The 18,917-nt window shown below is 46.1% G+C and overlaps 2 protein-coding genes across 2 annotated transcripts; both read left to right on the top strand.

Moving 5' to 3' along the window:
* Window positions 1-265: 265 nt before the first annotated feature.
* On the top strand, window positions 266-1,438 carry LOC137817921 (uncharacterized). The gene has a single exon (XM_068621147.1). It carries the CDS (start codon window positions 266-268, stop codon window positions 1,436-1,438), a length of 1,173 nt encoding a protein of 390 aa, XP_068477248.1.
* Window positions 1,439-16,303: 14,865 nt separating this feature from the next.
* On the top strand, window positions 16,304-16,786 carry LOC137817922 (uncharacterized mitochondrial protein AtMg00810-like). The gene has a single exon (XM_068621148.1). The coding sequence runs from the start codon at window positions 16,304-16,306 to the stop codon at window positions 16,784-16,786; it is 483 nt and encodes a 160-aa protein (XP_068477249.1).
* The last annotated feature ends 2,131 nt before the right edge of the window (window positions 16,787-18,917 follow it).

Raw genomic sequence — 18,917 nt, forward strand, 5'->3', positions numbered from 1 at the left:
TTTATACACTGCTGATAAAAACAATTGGTTGAATCGCAGAAACAATCGGTTGAATTTCTGGAATTCAACTAAAACTGTTTTATATCTTCCATTCTTTAATTCCTTTGGCTATGATTCTTCTTTGACTTTCTTCATACCTTCAAAACTTTCGAAAAACTTTTGAAAACAATTCACCCCCCTCTTGTTTAAGGCCTACAATTTTAACAATTCGCATCAAAAGCTAGGTTCTTGAAAGATATTCAAGTTGATCAAATTTTCTGAATTGATGGCTGATAAACTACCTTTTGAGGAAGGTGCTTCTATAAACAGACCACCACTATTTTGTGGTGTGAATTACAAATTTTGGAAGGTAGGAATGAAAATCTTTGTTGAATCTATTGACAAAGGCATTTGGAGTGCAATTAAAAATGGACATTTTATTCCTATGGTTGAAGATGAAAATTTTATTTATGAAAAACCTTGGTCCCAATGGACTGAGCAAGAGAGTAAGAAAGTTCAATATGATTGCATTGCTAAGAATATTATCACATCTGATTTAAGTTTTGATGAGTTTTTCAGGGTATCTCAATGTGAGTCTGCAAAGGAAATGTGGGACACTCTTGAGGTGACTCAAGAAGGAACAAATGATGTGAAGAGAGCAAGAAAGCACACTCTCATACAAGAGTATGAGATGTTTAAAATGCAAAAGGGTGAAACCATTGTTGAAGTGCAAAAACGGTTCACTCGCATAGTAAATCATCTTCTAAGTCTTGGAAAGACTTTTGACAAAGAGGAACTCAACATCAAAGTTTTCAAGTGTCTTGATAGGTCACGGCATCCCAAAGTCACTGCAATATCTAAATCAAAGGATCTCACCTCCATGACCGTTGCCTCATTATTTGGAAAGCTAAGGGAGCACGAATTGGAGATGGATAAGCTAAATCTTCAAGAAAATGAGGATAAGAGGGTGAAGACAATTGCACTAAAGGCTGTTGGGAACAAAAGTTGTCAAGACTCAAGCGATGAAAGTGATGAGGAAACATTTAGCTTGCTGCCCAAGAAATTCAGCAAGTTCCTAAAAAAGATAAATAACAAGAATCACCTATCCAACAAGTATGACATCAAGAAACCTATCAATTTTAATTTTAACAAATATACTTGCTTTGGATGTGGTGAACATGGTCATATTAAAACCGAATGTCCTAACAAAGAGAGGAAAGACTTCAAGAAGCATGAGAAGAAAGAAAAATCAATAAGAGTTTACAATGATAACTCCTCAAGCTCCTCTTCAAGTGAAGAAGAAGAAGCAAATCTGTGTTTAATGACAAGGCAGGAAAGTGATGCTAGCAGTGTAAGTTCCAACTCTTCTATTGATAGTGAAACTATAGTCAACTTCTCAATGCTTTTAAGGAAACACATGAAGAAGCTAACAAATTGGCTCTTTCAAACAATAGATTAAGAGGGTTGAATAATTGGCTGGAAAAGAGAGTCAAAGTCTTGGAAGAAGAACTATAAAACTTTTAAAATGATTTTGAAAATCAGAAACAGTCTTACAAAAGATCTTCTTACAAGAATGACTCAAATGTTTGTGAAAATTGTGAATCTCTTGAAAAAAAGATTCACTATCTTATGAAAAACTGTGGACAAGCTTTCTAAAGAAAAATCAAATTTTGAAACTGTCCTAGCATCTCAAAGCTGTGTTTTTGGGAAGTCTGGACTGGGGTTTAATCCACAAAGCAAGAAGAGTGATGTTTCAAAGCCTTATTCAACTGTCAGGAAATTTCAACCAGTTGAAAAATCAAAACAATCGGTTGTTACTTGCTTCTATTGTATGAAAATAGGTCATTCTGTTAGATATTGCAAAATTAAAAAAAATTGTATTCCTAAAGGTGTTATGAAATGGATTCCTAAGAATCCTAAAGCTTCAACAAATCCAATTAATGATCATGGACCCAAGTTTGTAAGGGGACCAAATCTTGTTGCTTGATTTTTGTCTTATGCAGGATCCCATGATAGAAAAACAACACATGTGGTATCTTGACAGCGGTTGCTCCAAGCATATGATAGGGGAGAAATCCATGTTTATCAACCTTAGTTTAAAGCAAGAAGGGCATGTGACCTATGGGGACAACAATAAAGGAAAGATTCTTGGGAGAGGCACCATTGGTGACAAGAGCAACTTCCTAATTCATGGTGTTCTATACGTAGAAGGATTAAAACATAACTTACTAAGCATTAGTCAGCTATGTGATAAAGGTTATCAAGTAACCTTCAAATCCAGCACATGCGAGATTCATCAACCAAATTCACAGGAAGTATTGTTGATTGGTAAATGTACCGCCCTGGTGGTCGGGTGTGATGACGTGGCATCCTGCTACAGTGTAGGCGTGTTGACAAGGCGCCAGGTTGGCAGATGGGAAGGAAGTCGGGAGGCACGTGTAGTCGCCAGTTGTTAAGTTGGCGTGTTCCGATTTCTAGATTGCCAGAATGGGCGATCGCCAGGTTGAAGATGAAGTCGCCAGATGTAGACTCAGGCGACCAAGCAGTCGGAGATCGCCAGAACAAGCACATCGCCGAGGATGAAGGAGAAGCAGATTATGAAGGCGGCCGGCGAGACCACAGGGAAGGTGTATGAAGGCCCTAACTCGCCAGTTTCAGTAGAGATCGCACTCCTAAGTTTGCTATGCACTGGGCAGTACCATGCATACGTAACTTAGCCAATATGAGAGTAGAAGCAGCGCCAAGTCAGGGAACCTCCAGATGATGGCACGTGTATGGTTGGATGCGGGCCACGTGTCCAAGTCTGCAACTGCCAGGAGAGAGAAAGTCACCAGGTATATAAGAGCTCTTAACGAACTTTCTGAGGTACGCACGTTCAGTTCATACACTTTACGCTTGCGAGTGATAGAGCTGTTTGTGAGAGGATTTGCACGGTTCTAGTTCTTAGTATTTGGTGATACCGTCACTGACTTGAGCGTCGGAGTGCGATCGGCCGCAGCGGCGCCGTGTCGTTCCTTTGCAGGTTCTTGAAGTAGATCCAGGGGAGGAACGAAGGTGATAAGCGGTGCGCACGTCGATCCCTTGACGCGGCATTCTCCAGCGCTCCGGTCAACAGGCAGGATCATCAGGCGCCCACCGTGGGGCCGTGTAAAACTAGCTCCCATCCACAGCGTGAGTTCGTGGAAGTTTTCGAGGTTTCCTGCGCGGTTGTGTGCTGGTGCAACCGTCGTTCGCAATTTCTTTGAGTTTCGTTAGGTGAAGTTCGCGTTTTGAACCGTTCGTTTGGCTTTTCGATCGGTGGATTCGAGTTCTTTCGTTTGTTTGGTTGATTCGCAGGGAAACAGTGGTTTTTGGTGAAGCTGTGGTTTTCTGCGAAGGTTTGCGGTGTTCTTAAGATTCTTGCGCAGTTTCTTGAGTTTTCTCCGATTGATCGCTGGTTCGATCGTGGTTGAAGTGTTATTTGCTGTATTTCTGTGGTTCGCTGAAGTTAATGAGAAAGATGAGAAGCAATCGTTCCAGTCCCGTGGCTCCTGTCGCTGCCGAAGGCGACACCGCCATGACCATGGCGCAGATGGCAGAGATGATGCGCTCGTTGCAGGCAACCGTGGAAGCCTCGCGTGTAGAGCAGGCAAGGATACATGAGGACCTGGTCGCCTCTCGCGCCAGGAACGAGGAGCTCAGCAAGGTAGCTGAGGAGCTGCGTCGAGCTCTTCAGGAGCAGCAGGGACGTTCTTCTGCTGAAGAGGTGGCACCGTCGACGCCACCTCGTGTGTTCCCAATGCCTTTCATTCAGGCGATTACCGACACGCCTATTCCCACGAGCGTGGTTCCGGTTAAAGCTGTTTTTACCGGCGTGGAGGATCCAGAGGCTCATCTGACCACGTTCCACACACAGATGATGCTGTCGGGAGGGTCAGACGCCGTCTACTGCAAGATGTTCGTGAGTACGCTCCAGGGAACGGCGATGGAGTGGTTTGTGAGCCTGCCTAATGGCCACATAACCAATTTTCAACAATTCTCGAAAATCTTTGTCGAGCAGTATATTGTGAATAAGGCACCGCCCAGGGTGTCCTATGATCTGTTTGATATAAGGCAGTACCATGGGGAGTCCCTCAGAGACTACCTCAATCGCTTCGGAGCGCAGATGGTCAGATCGCCGGCCAAGGATGAAGAAATGCTGGTCTATGCCTTCAAGAAGGGCGTGCAGCCAGGGCCATTCTGCGAGGCCTTGATCAGGGCTCATCCAGCGACGTTTGCTGAAGTCAGGCGACTTGCGGTGGCCCACATCGCCGACGAGAGTGAAGTCGCCGAGAAGAGAGGCAGCGTGGCTCCCGCTAGGCCACGCGCCCAGACCAGGATCCAGCCGCAGAGGGTGTTGGAAACGGCGGCGGCCAGGAAAGACCAAAGGACTCGCTATCCTTACGATAGGAGAAATAAGGGAAGAAGCCAAGCGCGCCAACTACCAGCACGCCAACAACCAGCACGCCGGGAGTACAATCGCCCGCCTAAACACAAATTCGTCATGGGACTAGCGGACCTGATCGCTATCCCTAACATATCTGCTAGGTTGAAGGCGCCCGAGAAGGTGGGAGACAAGGTGCTGGGGTCAAAACCGGACGCCTGGTGCGAGTTCCACCAGTGCTTTGGCCACAACCTGGACTCGTGTTTGTCTTTAGGATACCAGCTCGACGATCTGGTTAAGAGCGGGTTCCTAAATGACTATCTGCTGGATAGGAGGACGGGGGGAGCGTCGAGTTCCCAGCCAGCAGGTGGAGAAGCCCAGCAACACGAGATGCCTATCCATGGGGAGATCCACACCATTGCAGGGGGTTTCTCAGGTGGTGGATGCACCGCATCGCAGAGGAAAAGGTACGCGCGATCGGTAATGGCAGTGGACATGTTTGAAGATCACTCGCCAGAAGTGGACATCACGTTCACAAAGCAGGATCTTCGGGACGTTGTGCCTCATGACAACGATCCCATAGTTATTTCATTGATAACAGCAGGGAGGAAGGTCCACCGAGTTCTGGTGGACCAAGGAAGCTCGGCAGACGTGATGTTCTGGCCGACTTTCACGCAGCTGGAATTGCCCCTTGACCAGCTAAGGCCCTATGGAGGGTGCTTATATGGATTCACTGGCGACCAGGTGGAGGTCAGGGGGTACATTGAGCTGAGAACCACGTTTACAGATGAGGCTGGGTCAAGGACGGAGAAAATCAAGTACCTCATCGTAAACGCCCCTTCAGCATATAACATCCTGTTGGGAAGGCCCACTCTTAACAAGATAGACGTCATCCCGTCGACACGGCACATGAAGGTGAAGTTGCCGTCCATGGAAGGGGTGGTGATCACGATCAAGTCTGATCAGAAAGAAGCGAAAAGGTGCTATGAGAATAGCCTGAAAAACAAAAGATCAGTGAGCTATGTAACAACCACCCCACCTCCCGGCGTGAAGCCCAGACCGCCGGTATCAGGGGAGGCCGCCGGAAGGGATGTAGAGATGATAGACGCTGAGCTGGGGGAGAGAAATGCTGGCCTGGAGGAGGAAGAGGCGCGGAATCTCCCCGAGGAAGCGAGAGAACTGGGAATCGCCAAGGCGGTGATCGCCAGAGAATCCAGGCCCAAACCTGTCGAGCAGTGGCTCGAGAAGGAGATCGGAGGGAAAGTTTTCAAGCTCGGAAGATCTCTGGAGGTCGATCTCCAGGATCAGATCGCCAAGGTGATTGAGCGGCATCTGGACGCGTTTGCTTGGTCCGGTTCGGACATGCCCGGGATCGATCCCGACTTCTTGTGCCATCATCTGGCGATGGACAACATGGTGAGACCGGTGCGACAAAGGAGAAGAAAATTCAATGAAGAGAGGAGACAGGCGATCAGGGACGAAACACAGAAACTCCTCGCTGCAGGCCACATCAGAGAAGTCCAGTACCCTGAGTGGTTGGCAAATGTCGTACTGGTGAAGAAGAGCAACGGGAAATGGCGCATGTGCGTCGATTTCACCGATCTGAACAAAGCTTGCCCAAAGGATTCGTATCCTTTACCAAGCATTGATGCCCTGGTTGATAGTGCTGCAGGGTGCAAGCTGCTGAGTTTCCTGGATGCCTTCTCGGGCTATAATCAGATCAAGATGCATCCCATGGACGAAGAGAAAATAGCCTTCATGACGGAGAGGTCGTGCTACTGCTATAAGGTGATGCCGTTTGGGCTGAAGAACGCGGGGGCCACGTACCAGAGGTTGATGGATCGAGTACTTGCACCAATGCTGGGAAGGAACGTGCAAGCCTACGTCGATGACATGGTTGTGACCTCGCAGGAGAAGAGCAAGCACGTTGCAGACTTGGAAGAATTGTTCATGACGATCGCCAAGTTCAAGTTAAAGCTCAACCCGGAGAAATGCATTTTCGGCGTGGAGGCTGGGAAATTTTTGGGTTTTCTCTTGACTGAAAGAGGAATAGAAGCTAACCCGGACAAGTGTGCCGCCATCTTGGCGATGAGAAGCCCGACTACGGTGAAAGAAGTCCAGCAGTTGACAGGTCGGATGGCAGCCCTATCTCGCTTCGTGTCAGCTAGCGGAGAAAAGGGGCATCCCTATTTCCAATGTCTGCGGCGCAATAACAAGTTCGCCTGGACGAAAGAATGCGAGGAAGCTTTCGTCAAGCTAAAAGAGTATCTGGCGAGCCCGCCGGTTCTGTGCAAACCGCTGGCGGGTACCCCTCTCAGGTTATATTTCGCTGTGACTGAGAGGGCGGTGAGTGCGGTGCTCGCCCAGGATCAAGATCAGGCTCAGAAGCCCATTTATTTTGTGAGCAAGGTGTTGCAGGGCCCAGAAACGAGGTATCAGGCCCTGGAGAAGGCTGCGCTAGCTGTGGTGTTTTCGGCGAGGAGGTTGCGCCACTACTTCCACAGTTTCACAATACTGGTGATGACTGACCTGCCCATCCAGAAGGTCTTGAAGAAACCTGACGTTGCGGGAAGAATGGTGAAGTGGGCGGTGGAGTTGTCAGAATTTGACATTAAATATGAGCCTCGAGGCCCGATCAAGGGGCAAATCTTTGCAGATTTTGTGGTCGAGCTCTCGTCAGAGGCGACGCGGGTTGAAGGAGACGATTTTCGTTGGGTGCTTTCGGTGGATGGATCGTCGAACCAGCAGGGTAGCGGTGCTGGAGTCATATTGGAAGGACCCAACGGCGTGCTGATCGAACAATCGTTGAGATTTGCTTTCAAAGCCAGCAACAATCAAGCAGAGTATGAGGCGCTGATCGCCGGGATTTTGCTGGCCAAAGAGATGGGAGCCAGGGTGTTAATGGCTAAGAGTGACTCGCTGCTAGTCACAGGGCAAGTAACAGGCGAGTTCCAAGCTAAAGATCCACAAATGGCGGCCTACTTGGCGTATGTGCAGGAATTGAAGAGTTCCTTTGCCTCTTTTGAAGTGGTACATGTGCCCCGAGAACAGAATGCCCGAGCTGACTTGCTTGCTAAGCTCGCCAGTTCAGGCAAGGGGGGTAGGCAGAGGACGGTAATTCAAGAAACTCTGAAGACGCCGAGGGCATTCGTAGCAGATCACCTGGTCCTTCAGATAAGCAAGTCGACGGAGAGAGCAGCGAGTAGCCATAAGTCTTTGACGCAAGAAACCCTGAGATCGCCGAGAGTTAGAGCACGTCGAGGAGAGAAGGTGGACGTGATGCAGGTCTGCCCCACCCATGAGCCAGACACTTAGATAACACAGTACAAGCGGTGCTTGGCTGATGGCCTCCTCCCGCTAGATCCAACAGAAGCTAGGAAGGTAAAGAAAAATTCCAGCAAGTATACATTGATTGATGGCGATCTGTACAGGTTTGGGTTCACTCACCCACTCCTGGAATGTATACACGGCGAGAAGTGCACGAGAATTATGGCAGAGCTCCATGAAGGTATATGTGGAAGCCACGTCGGGGGTCGAGCTCTGGCCGCGAGGACTCTCCGTGCAGGCTACTATTGGCCATCTATGAGAGAAGATTGCAAGAAGTATGCCCAATGCTGTAAACAGTGCCAGCAGCACGCCGATTGGCATAAGGTACCTCCCGAGGAGTTGAAGTCGATCTATAGCCCTTGGTCGTTTCATACTTGGGGAATCGACATCCTGGGACCTTTCCCGCTGGCGATCAGGCAAATGAAGTACTTGGTGGTGGCGATTGAGTACTTCACCAAGTGGATTGAAGCAGAACCAGTGGCCCAGATCACCGCACACAAGATCGAAGGCTTTGTATGGAAGAACATCGTGTGCCGGTTTGGAGTGCCTAAGCGCCTGGTGTCAGATAATGGGACACAGTTTGCAAGCCACCTGTTGAAAAAGCTTTGCGAAGGGGTAGGAATTCAACAAGTGTTTGCATCCGTCGAGCACCCTCAAACAAATGGCCAGGTGGAGTCAGCTAATCGGGTGTTGTTGAGAGGTTTGAAGAGAAGGCTTGAGAAAGCCAAGGGAAGTTGGGCTGAGGAGGTGCCCCGTATAGTCTGGGCGTACCACACCACCGAGCAGTCCGGAACCCATGAGACCCCGTTTAGCTTGGTCTATGGGTGTGACGCCATGATTCCGGTGGAGATCCAGGAGAGCTCGCCGAGATTCCAGAACTTTGTAGAGGAAGACTCGAATGAAGAGAGAAGGCTGAACCTGGATCTGCTGGATGAGGTCAGGGAAGAGGCAAGGCTGAAGGCTGAGGCGGTGAAGAGGAGGGTCGAGCGAAGATACAACTCAAAGGTGATGCCAAGGCAGTTTAGAGAAGGCGACCTGGTAATGAGGAAGGCCCACCAGTACGAGATGGAGAATAAGCTATCACCCAAGTGGACTGGGCCGTTCAGAATAACCGAGGCGCTCGGGAACGGGGCCTACCGCTTAGAGACGCTGGAAGGAGGGGCGATTCCTCGCACCTGGAACGCCACACACTTGAAGTTGTACTATAGTTAAGAGCTTTGTAAGTAAAGACAAACACAATGTTATATTACAATGTCTCTGTTAAAACAGTTTGAAGGGGGCACTCTTTTTTCCCTAAGGAGGGTTTTTAATGAGGCTACCCAATTAAAGAAGAGTTTTCGAAGTATAAGGTGTTTTCAGATTGCATGCGCGCTGTTTTCCAAAAGTTTTGAAGAAAGACCTTGTCATTTGTACATGATTTAAGGCAAGAAAAGATATATCGCGTGCTTTCTAAAAAGATTTTAAGTCCTCATCGTTTTCCGGCGATTAGAGGCACCAGTTAAGTTTTAAGTCCTCATTGTTTTTCGGCGATTGGAGGCACCAGTTAAGTTTAAGTCCTCATCGTCTTTCGGCGATCGGAGGCACCAGATGAAAGACCTCAACGCTCCCGCGCGTCCCGAGGCAAGTAAAAGACCTCCTCGTCGTCGAGCGAGTGCAGGCGAGAAAGAGAAAAAGTCCTCCGTGTTTCTGGGAGCGAGAAGATGTAACTCCTGGGGCAACGTAGAGGCAAGTTAAAGACCTCCTCGCCGTCGAGCGGGTGCAGGCGAGAAAGTTCCTCAGTGCATCCAGGGGGGAGGAGATGTACACCCTGGGCAAGTTGAGGCACCGTATAAAGTCCTTATCGCCGTTGCGCGAGCTAAGGCCAGTTAAAGACCTCCTCGCCGTCGAGCGAGTGCAGGCGAGAGAAAGAAAGGTCCTCAGTGCATCCAGGGGGGAGGAGATGTACACCCTGGGCAAGTTGAGGCACCAGATAAAGTCCTTCTCGCCGTTGAGCGAGTTAAGGCCATTTAAAGACCTTCTCGCCGATGAGCGAGTTCAGGCGAGTTAAAAGACCTTCTCGCTTATGTGCGAGCATAGGCAAGATGAAATCCTTCTCGTCTCGGACGAGTTCAGGTATGGCGAAGAGGGTGGAAGAAGCTTGAGAGGTGGCTAAGGTAGGTTCGAAGAGAACGCCTAGTCAGCCGGTTTTTTGCTCTGAAGTTCGGGGGGGGGGAAAGGAAGATCCCAAAGGGCGTTTCTACCCCAGATAAAGAAACGATTGCCAAAGCGTGAGGCTGGGAAAAGCTGGTGTTGCCAAGAGGTCTTGGCGATCGGGAAAAAGTTCAAACACGGCGAGAACATTGAAAGACTTGTTTGATAAAGCAGGTCGAGTGGGACGTTGTTTGAACCAATGATTGAGTTACAGTTCGTTGCTTGGAAGGCATTCTTATGATAAGGTCAGTGCCTCAAGAGTACAAGTTGTTTAAAGTGATTATTGCTTAAATTTGAAGTGATTCGAAGCAGTTATAGTCAAAAAGGTTGTGTTCGCGAAATCGTTAAGTTAAGACCGACAAAGTTAAACATACAAAGAAGGCTAAAGCGCTTAAAAGAAGTCAAGGGAGAGAATATCCAAGTTCAGCGATTGAAATAAGTATCTGTTCAAACACATATGCACGAGTTCTTATTACAAGGTATATACAAGCAAAGTTATAAAGTAGCAGATGGGGTGGAGTTGGTTGAGCCTTCGGCGGGAACGACCTTTCCATCTACTACTTCGTTGTTTAACGACACCATGCTGAGGTCGAGATCAGGGAATAGGCATGCGAATTGCTCCCGAGCAGCTTCGAATCCAGCAACCAGAACCTGAGCGGAGTTTAGTTTAAGTTCTTCAAATTGCCCTTGAAGTTCTTCAACCTGTTTCTTAAGCTCCTTGTTCTGCTGCTCCAGCTCTTCGACCTGTTTTCGGAGTTGTTCGTTGGTCTCTTGAGCATGGAGAAGGTCGTCAGCAACCTTCTTGGATTCTGTTTGAGCTTGGGTCAACTCGGCAGCCATTTTCCCTTTTTCCTTGTTGGCCTCGGTGAGATCAGCCATGGCGTCGTCCCTTGCTTTCTCTACTTGCCCAAGTAGCTTCTCGCGTTCGACCGACCTCTGCTCCAGTTTTTTCAACTTGGCGGCATCAGCTTGAATGTGAGCCTCCAGGTCGCTCGCCTTGGTGCGGAGAGGCACGATCTTGCTTTCTAGCTCGACTTTCTCTTGGGCAAGATCATGAATTTTGCGGTGAAGGTCAGCAGCTTCCTTGCGCGCCAGCCTGAGCTCGGTACTCAGGGCATCCTCCACTCGGGAGTGTTCCATTTCCGCGAGCGTCAAGCTGAATGACACCTTCTCCACCTCAACCTTCATAGTGCTATTTTCGGTCTTGAGGTTGTAGAGATCGTCTTGAAGCCGCCTGGTGGAGCTCTCCACAGCCCTCGTTATAATCGATGGGATATCCTCTGCTATGGTTTTGAGTTTGGCAGTCAGAGGTTCCCACATCCTTGTGACTTCAAGGGAAAGGTTTGATGCTTGGAGAGGCGCCAGGGGGGCTTGTTGAGGGTTCTCGCCGCCACCTTCCTTAGCAGGATTTTCAGTTGTTGCTTCCTGGCGTGGCGACGCAATCGGGGATTCGGTAATTAGAATTGGAGAGGTGTGAGCAACCTCATCCCCGATTGGAACGTTCTCCGTAGCTGAAGCGTTTGAAGGGGGGCCCCCTCCAGCTGAGATATGAGGCGTAGAGGCACTTGGGGGGTCCTCCAGAAAATTTGGCTCTTGAGCCTCAGCTGCTGGCGGCGCAGTGGCCAGTGGAGTTGCTTGGACTGGTGATGAAGGGGCTTGCGGTGTTGGCGATGAGGGAGGAGGAGCGGGCGTTGATGGTGGTGATGAGGTTGGAAGAGGGGGTGGAGCAGGTGGAGAAGATGGTGCCACCCTCTTCCTTTTCGTGACAAGGCCATCCTCTGTGACCTCGTCGTCCTCTTCTTCCTCCTCTTGGACGATTTGGGGGGCTTTCCGTTTTGGCCTCTTGAGGGCCAGTTTCTTGCGCTGGGTGGGTTCCTTGGGCGGTGATCGCCCATGAACGATAGCCTTCTCGACCGCCGAGTTGGGAACCGTCTGGGAACCGGTCGCCAACCCGTGGTTTCGGGCGAGCGCCTTTAAGTCGGCGAGCATGTTCTTACCCAACATGGTGTCTGCATGAAACGAAAGTGCATGAGTTAGCTCAGAGAAGAAAAAGATAAGTGCATGAGGTAATGAAACGGCAAAGCAGGTATATGCAGAAAAGGTAAAACCAAAGTCTTGTGCGTATCGCACAAAACGCCCAGAAGCAGTACCAGAAGCAATATCAAAACAAGAGTGTAGCGTCCTAACCTATTTGGAATTCCAACTGGTCCTCGAAGAACTCGAAGGAGATCAGGGTGGGGGTCAGGAATGTTATGTTGGCATCTGCCACCCTCTTCCAGAATAGACAGAGGTCTCGGTCCAAAGCTCCCATGCTATCAGGACTTCTGGGCCTCCTGAAGCAGCTCTTGGACTCCTTCTTCCCCTTGTCCACCCAGTACAAGGGGAAGCCATCAAGCAGGGAAGTGTCTTTATCGTTTCCGCGTACTTGAATGAACTTCCCCTTCCAGTCCTTATACGATTGCTGGAAGATGGTAAAAATGGATCTCCCAACAATTGCATTTAAGCTAACCCACAGGCGGTCGCCTGGGTGCTTGGCCTCAAAAAGAAACAAAAACACGTCCACCGACGCGGGCAGCCCCAGGTGGTCGCACGTTATTTGAAAGGCTCGAACAAACGCCCAGCTGTTGGGATGAAGCTGGGCGGCGGCAATGTTGAGCTCGGTCAAGAGTTCCCTCTCGAATCGGGTGAGAGGGAACCTGAGTTTGACCTTCTTGAAGAAGGTTGTGTAGACGAAGCAGAAGGGCCCGTCGGCGCTTACTTTGTCGTCAGCGCACACTGGCAGAGCGGCGGGGCAAGGCAGCACCATCATCCTCTCGTCGTGCTCCTTGTGAAACGATTGATAGGCCTCGTCCCCCTTTGTCAACCGCAAAACTGCTCCCGCAGTGTTCACCGACGAAGTCTCCTTTAGAAGGGTTGGGTTAGCCCAGGGATATAGCGTTTTGAAGTCTGGCAGAGGGGCGGGGGCTCCTCCAACGTTAGATGGAGTCGCCTGAGCCGGGACAGTTTGGGAAGATGCAAGCCTCTCAGCCTGCGAAGAGGAAGCACCACGAACTTGTGTCGGGTCGTGTGCTTGTGAAGAAGGGTTTCGTGCTGAAGGAGGGGGGTTCGGGGTGATCTTTGTGCGAGTCATGATAGCAACTGCAAAGGAAGAAGAAAGAAAAAACGATCAGGGAATTACAGAGGCTGACTCGATCACAGAAGGAAGGTGAAAAAACGAACGAGTGTATGTTCGTCGCGACGATCAACAAAGCCCTAAGTTACGCAGAAGGAGAAATGGAAAAACAACCCACAGCGTATGCACCAGGCAGTTACAGGATGATGCAAATCGGTGAAAATGCAAGGAAACCCAGCAGATGAAGGAAAGTAGTTACCTTTCGATGATCAGGAACGCGGTGAAGGGAGATAGTGATCTAGAGCGTCGAGGAACGTCGAGAGCTTTCGCAGAGGGAAGTTAGAGCGTTTTGCAAGCACGAAGGAAGGTGATGGAACAGTGGAGCGTAATGGGTTTAAGGGTTTTCAAAATAAGTTAGGAAGCGCTAACGGCAGATGAAGAGAGCCGTTGATGGAAGCCACGTGTCGAACGATGAAGGAAGGGGTTGGTGGAGCGTCAGAGCAGCAGAAAGTACTATCGCTTGGAATTCTGCGTCGGTGCCACGTAGACCGGTGTTAACGAAGGCTCTTTCAGTCTTTTTGCTAGACAAGTCCTCGCTTAAGACTGGGGGGCTTGTGTACCGCCCTGGTGGTCGGGTGTGATGACGTGGCATCCTGCTACAGTGTAGGCGTGTTGACAAGGCGCCAGGTTGGCAGATGGGAAGGAAGTCGGGAGGCACGTGTAGTCGCCAGTTGTTAAGTTGGCGTGTTCCGATTTCCAGATTGCCAGAATGGGCGATCGCCAGGTTGAAGATGAAGTCGCCAGATGTAGACTCAGGCGACCAAGCAGTCGGAGATCGCCAGAACAAGCACATCGCCGAGGATGAAGGAGAAGCAGATTATGAAGGCGGTCGGCGAGACCACAGGGAAGGTGTATGAAGGCCCTAACTCGCCAGTTTCAGTAGAGATCGCACTCCTAAGTTTGCTATGCACTGGGCAGTACCATGCATACATAACTTAGCCAATATGAGAGTAGAAGCAGCGCCAAGTCAGGGAACCTCCAGATGATGGCACGTGTATGGTTGGATGCGGGCCACGTGTCCAAGTCTGCAACTGCCAGGAGAGAGAAAGTCACCAGGTATATAAGAGCTCTTAACGAACTTTCTGAGGTACGCACGTTCAGTTCATACACTTTACGCTTGCGAGTGATAGAGCTGTTTGTGAGAGGATTTGCACGGTTCTAGTTCTTAGTATTTGGTGATACCGTCACTGACTTGAGCGTCGGAGTGCGATCGGCCGCAGCGGCGCCGTGTCGTTCCTTTGCAGGTTCTTGAAGTAGATCCAGGGGAGGAACGAAGGTGATAAGCGGTGCGCACGTCGATCCCTTGACGCGGCATTCTCCAGCGCTCCGGTCAACAGGCAGGATCAGTAAAAGAGTCAACAATGTTTACTTGATATCTCCCATCCTTCTTCCATTGACTGTCTTCTAACCAAACATGAGGAATTATGGTTATGGCATAGAAGAATAGCTCATATTCACATGCTGCATTTGAATAAGCTTTCTAAAGATTTTGTTGTAGGATTACCCAAGCTCAAGTTTGAGAAAGATCACATTTGTGAAGCTTGTCAAAAGGGAAAACAAATTAAACATTCCTTTAAACTGAAAAATGTGGTTTCCACTTCAAAACCTCTTGAGTTGCTTCACATGGATCTTTTTGGTCCTTCAAGAACTATGAGCCTTGGGGGAAACTACTATGCCCTTGTTGTTGTTGATGACTTTTCCAGGTTCACTTGGACACTCTTTCCTGAATCAAAAAGTGATGCCTTTGTTGCCTTCAAGAACCTTGCCAAGAGGTTGCAAAACACCACCTGCAACAACATTTGTTCTATCCGAAGTGACCATGGTGGAGAATTTCAAAATGAAAAATTTAGTTCATTTTGTGAAAAGCTTAGAATCTTCCACAACTTCTCTGCTCCAAGAACTCATCAACAAATGGAGTTGTTGAAAGGAAGAACAAGTCCCTTGAAGAGCTTGCAAGGACCATGTTGAGTGAATCTTCCTTGCCCAAGTACTTTTGGACAGATGCAGTCAACACTGCTTGCTATGTCATGAACAAGGTTCTCATAAGGCCTATCTTGAAAAAGATTCCCTATGAGTTATTCAATGGCAGGAAACCAAACATTGGTCATCTGAAGGTATTTGGATACAAATGTTATGTTTTGAATAATGGTAAGGAAAGTCATGGAAAATTTGATGAGAAAACTGATGTTGGTATTTTTCTTGGCTATTCCTTATCTAGTCATGCCTATAGAATATATAATAAAAGGCTCATGACCATAGAAGAGTCTATACATGTCATTTTTTATGAAACTAACCATGCGAAAAAGGAATCTCAAAGAAATCTTGCAGAGGAAGATGAGCAGATCACTACCATGAAGAATCTGGAGAATTGTCTAGAAAAACAACCGGTTGAATTTTTGCAGCAGGATGGATTACCTCAAAAATGGAAAATTCCAAGGGATCTTTCTATGGAGAACATTATTGGGCTGATTCAGAAAGGTGTGTCTACAAGAAGAACTGTCTCAAACTATTACAAACACATGGCCTTTGTCTCTCAAGTTGAGCCTGAGTCAATTAGTGAATCACTTAAGGATGAAAGTTGGATTGCTACTATGCACGAGAAGCTTAACCAGTTTACCAGAAATGATTTGTGGACTTTGGTTCCTAGATCAGATCAGATGAACATCATTGGAACCAAGTGGATTTTCAGGAACAAGCTAGACGAATCTGGAGTGATCACAAGGAACAAAGCTAGACTAGTTGCCAAAGAATACAACCAAGAAGAGGGAATTGACTATGATGAGACATTTGCTCCTGTGGCCAGATTGGAGGCTGTAAGGTTGCTGCTTGCCTTTGCCTGTATGAGTGGGTTCAAATTATTTCAAATGGATGTGAAAAATGTCTTCTTGAATGGAATTATCAATGAAGAGGTATATGTATCACAACCACCTGGATTTGAGGATCATTTGCTTCCCAATCATGTGTATAAGTTGAAAAAGGCTTTATATGGGTTGAAACAAGCTCCTAGACAATAGTATGAGAGGCTTAACAATTTCCTTTTGTCTCATGGGTATGAACAAGGGAAAATTGATAAGACTCTTTTCATTAAGAAGTCTAATTTTGATATTATTTTAGTACAAATATATGTTGATGATATTATTTTGGGTGCTACTAACGATAGCTCGTGTAAAGAGTTTGTGGCAGCCATGTAGGGGGAGTTTTCTTCTTGGGATTACAAGTCAAGCAAACTAAGGATGGAATTTTTCTATGTCAATCTAAGTATTGCAAAGAGATTTTCAAAAAAGTTTGAGATGGAAAATTGTAAAGCTGCAACAACACCCATGTCTACCAACTGCTACATAAGTGTTGATGAGGTTGGAACAACAGTGGATCAAACTACATACAGGGGGTTGATTGGCACCTTACTTTATCTCACTGCAAGTAGGTCTGATATCATGTTTTCAGTTTGTCTTTGTGTAAGATTTCAATCTAGTCCAAGGGAATCTCATTTTAAAGCTGCCAAGAGAATTTTGAAATATGTAAAAGGAACAACATCTGTGGGTTTATGGTATTCTTCACATTCTCCTATACATTTTGTTGGATATTCTGATTCTGATTTTGCAGGATGTAAATTGGATAGAAAAAAACACAAATGGGACTTGTCATTTGCTTGGTTCAAGTCTTATATCTTGGAGTTGCAAAAAGCAAGCTTGCACTACAAGAAAATAACAATTTAGTCACTGAATTCAGCGACCAAAAATAAGTGGTCGCAGTTTGCAACCAAAATAGTCACCGAATACCCGTAATGTCAAATCTGCGACCGACATAGCAATCGACTGAATTATTAATGATGTTAGTTAGTTTTGCGACCGAATCAACGACCGAACATGATAGTGACAAAACCATCGGTCGCTAAAGTGGTGGCTGTTTTGAATAAATTGGGAAAAAGATATTTGCGACCGAATTAGCGACCAAATATGTTTATTTTTAGCCACCGATTTTGTTTTGGTCGCTAAATATAATTGTTTATTTTTGCCACCGAATCAGCCACCAAATTTGTTTATTTTTAGCCACCGATTTTGTTTTGGTCACTAAATATAATTCTTTATTTTTGCCACCGAATCAACCACCAAATATATTTATTTTCTAGTCACCAAATTTCTTTTGGTCGCTAAATGTAATTGTTTATTTTACTAATAATAATAATAATAATAATAATAATAATAATTCATTTTTATTTTAAAAAACTATACAAGGATCATACTTTTGGATATTCATGAGTAGTCATCCGTTTAAAAAATAATTAGTTGTATTAATAATTTCTTTTTCTATTTAAAAAATATGTGTCAATTATATTTGTAATTTATTAAATTTAAATAAAATTAATTAAATATTTTTTTTTAAATATCAGTTCCAATAAAAATTCTAAATAAAATTATATAACAAAATATTATTATTAATAAAATTAATCCTTTTAAAAATAGTAAATTACGCCACATAATTAAATTTAAATAAAATTATCTCTTTAAAATAACTTTAATTTTATAAAAGTAAATAAATATTCAGATTAAATTATAAATAATATTTTAATTATTAATATTTTTTATTAATAGCACTTTTATCACTTGTTTTTTAAAAAAAAGTTGTTTAAATAAAAATTAGTAAAGAGGTAATAAGTATCTGCAAGTCATGAAATTAGATAATAATTTTATTAATTCCTAATAATAAATAATTGGGATGTTGAAACTAATTTTTGTGTGTAATAAACTAGAAACTCTTGAATATTATTATTTTACAAAATTTCTCTCATTTTGCTCTTCTTTAATCTTTCTGTTAGCTTTTAGGTATTGAAAGAGGATGAGGAAGCTACAGGTGTTGGTCATGGTGCGAATAGAGGAGGAGCAGGAAGTTGCGGGTGGTTGTCGTGAGATGAACGGAGGTGCGAACGGAGGCATGAGCGGAGGCGAACGGAGGTACGAGCGAAGATGAACGGAGGTACGAGCAGAGGCGAATGGAGGTGCGAGCGGAGGTGCGAACAAAGGTACTTTGATTGCTTGCATTAATTTTTTACTTAAGCCTTCTTTCACAAAAATTTCATAAATCTAATAGTTGAAATCAGAGCCAACTTCTATAGGACAAAGAATAGTTTCCAAAATTTTCTTGCCATTCATCATGGGACTATAGAGTAACTCCACAAATGGCTTATTTTGTTGCTTAAACTTTAAAAATACACAATGCAAGTCGTACCTTTATTGTCAGATTCCCTAAACATATTGATAGTGATTTAGTTTCATAATTTGTGAAGAGCTTGGAGGATAACCTCTTCCTGTTGAATAGGTTCAAATTTGATGCTTGGATATTTTAAGCAGGTTGGAAAAGTGTACTTTGAGTTGTTTGATTACTTAGAAGCTGATCAGGCCTTTGGCCTTGCTCGCCAGATCATGCCTTATAGTTTGGAAGGAATGGATATATACTCAACAATCCTTTATGTGAGTTTATATTACATTCATTAGTTTCTGTAATATCATATATTGTATAATAATAATAATAATAATAATAATAATAATAATAATAATAATAGATGTTCTTTGAATTGATGAACCTGGAGGGATTTAGGAGGAAAGGAATGAAAAGTGATCCGATCGGTCATCGGTAGTCGATGACGTCAGCAGCAGAGAACCACGTGGACCACTCGCAGGGTGACACGTGGACCAGGTGACAGAGAGACCAGGGAGGCGATCGCCAAGAGCGGTGATCGGGGGTCAGTGACCAGGTGACCACCGACAGATCAGGCGGCAGAGAGGTCAGGGGACAGATCATCCAGAATGGTGGTCGGTGGTCAGCAGCCAAATGGCCACCAACAGACCA

The sequence above is a fragment of the Phaseolus vulgaris genome, chromosome 10 (genome assembly GCF_000499845.2).
Source record: "Phaseolus vulgaris cultivar G19833 chromosome 10, P. vulgaris v2.0, whole genome shotgun sequence".
Taxonomy (NCBI): domain Eukaryota; kingdom Viridiplantae; phylum Streptophyta; class Magnoliopsida; order Fabales; family Fabaceae; genus Phaseolus; species Phaseolus vulgaris.

Bases quoted from the DNA above. Each gene is read 5' to 3' on its own strand.
- LOC137817921 (XM_068621147.1), top strand. From the start codon at position 266: ATGGCTGATAAACTACCTTTTGAGGAAGGTGCTTCTATAAACAGACCA.
- LOC137817922 (XM_068621148.1), top strand. From the start codon at position 16,304: ATGGAATTTTTCTATGTCAATCTAAGTATTGCAAAGAGATTTTCAAAA.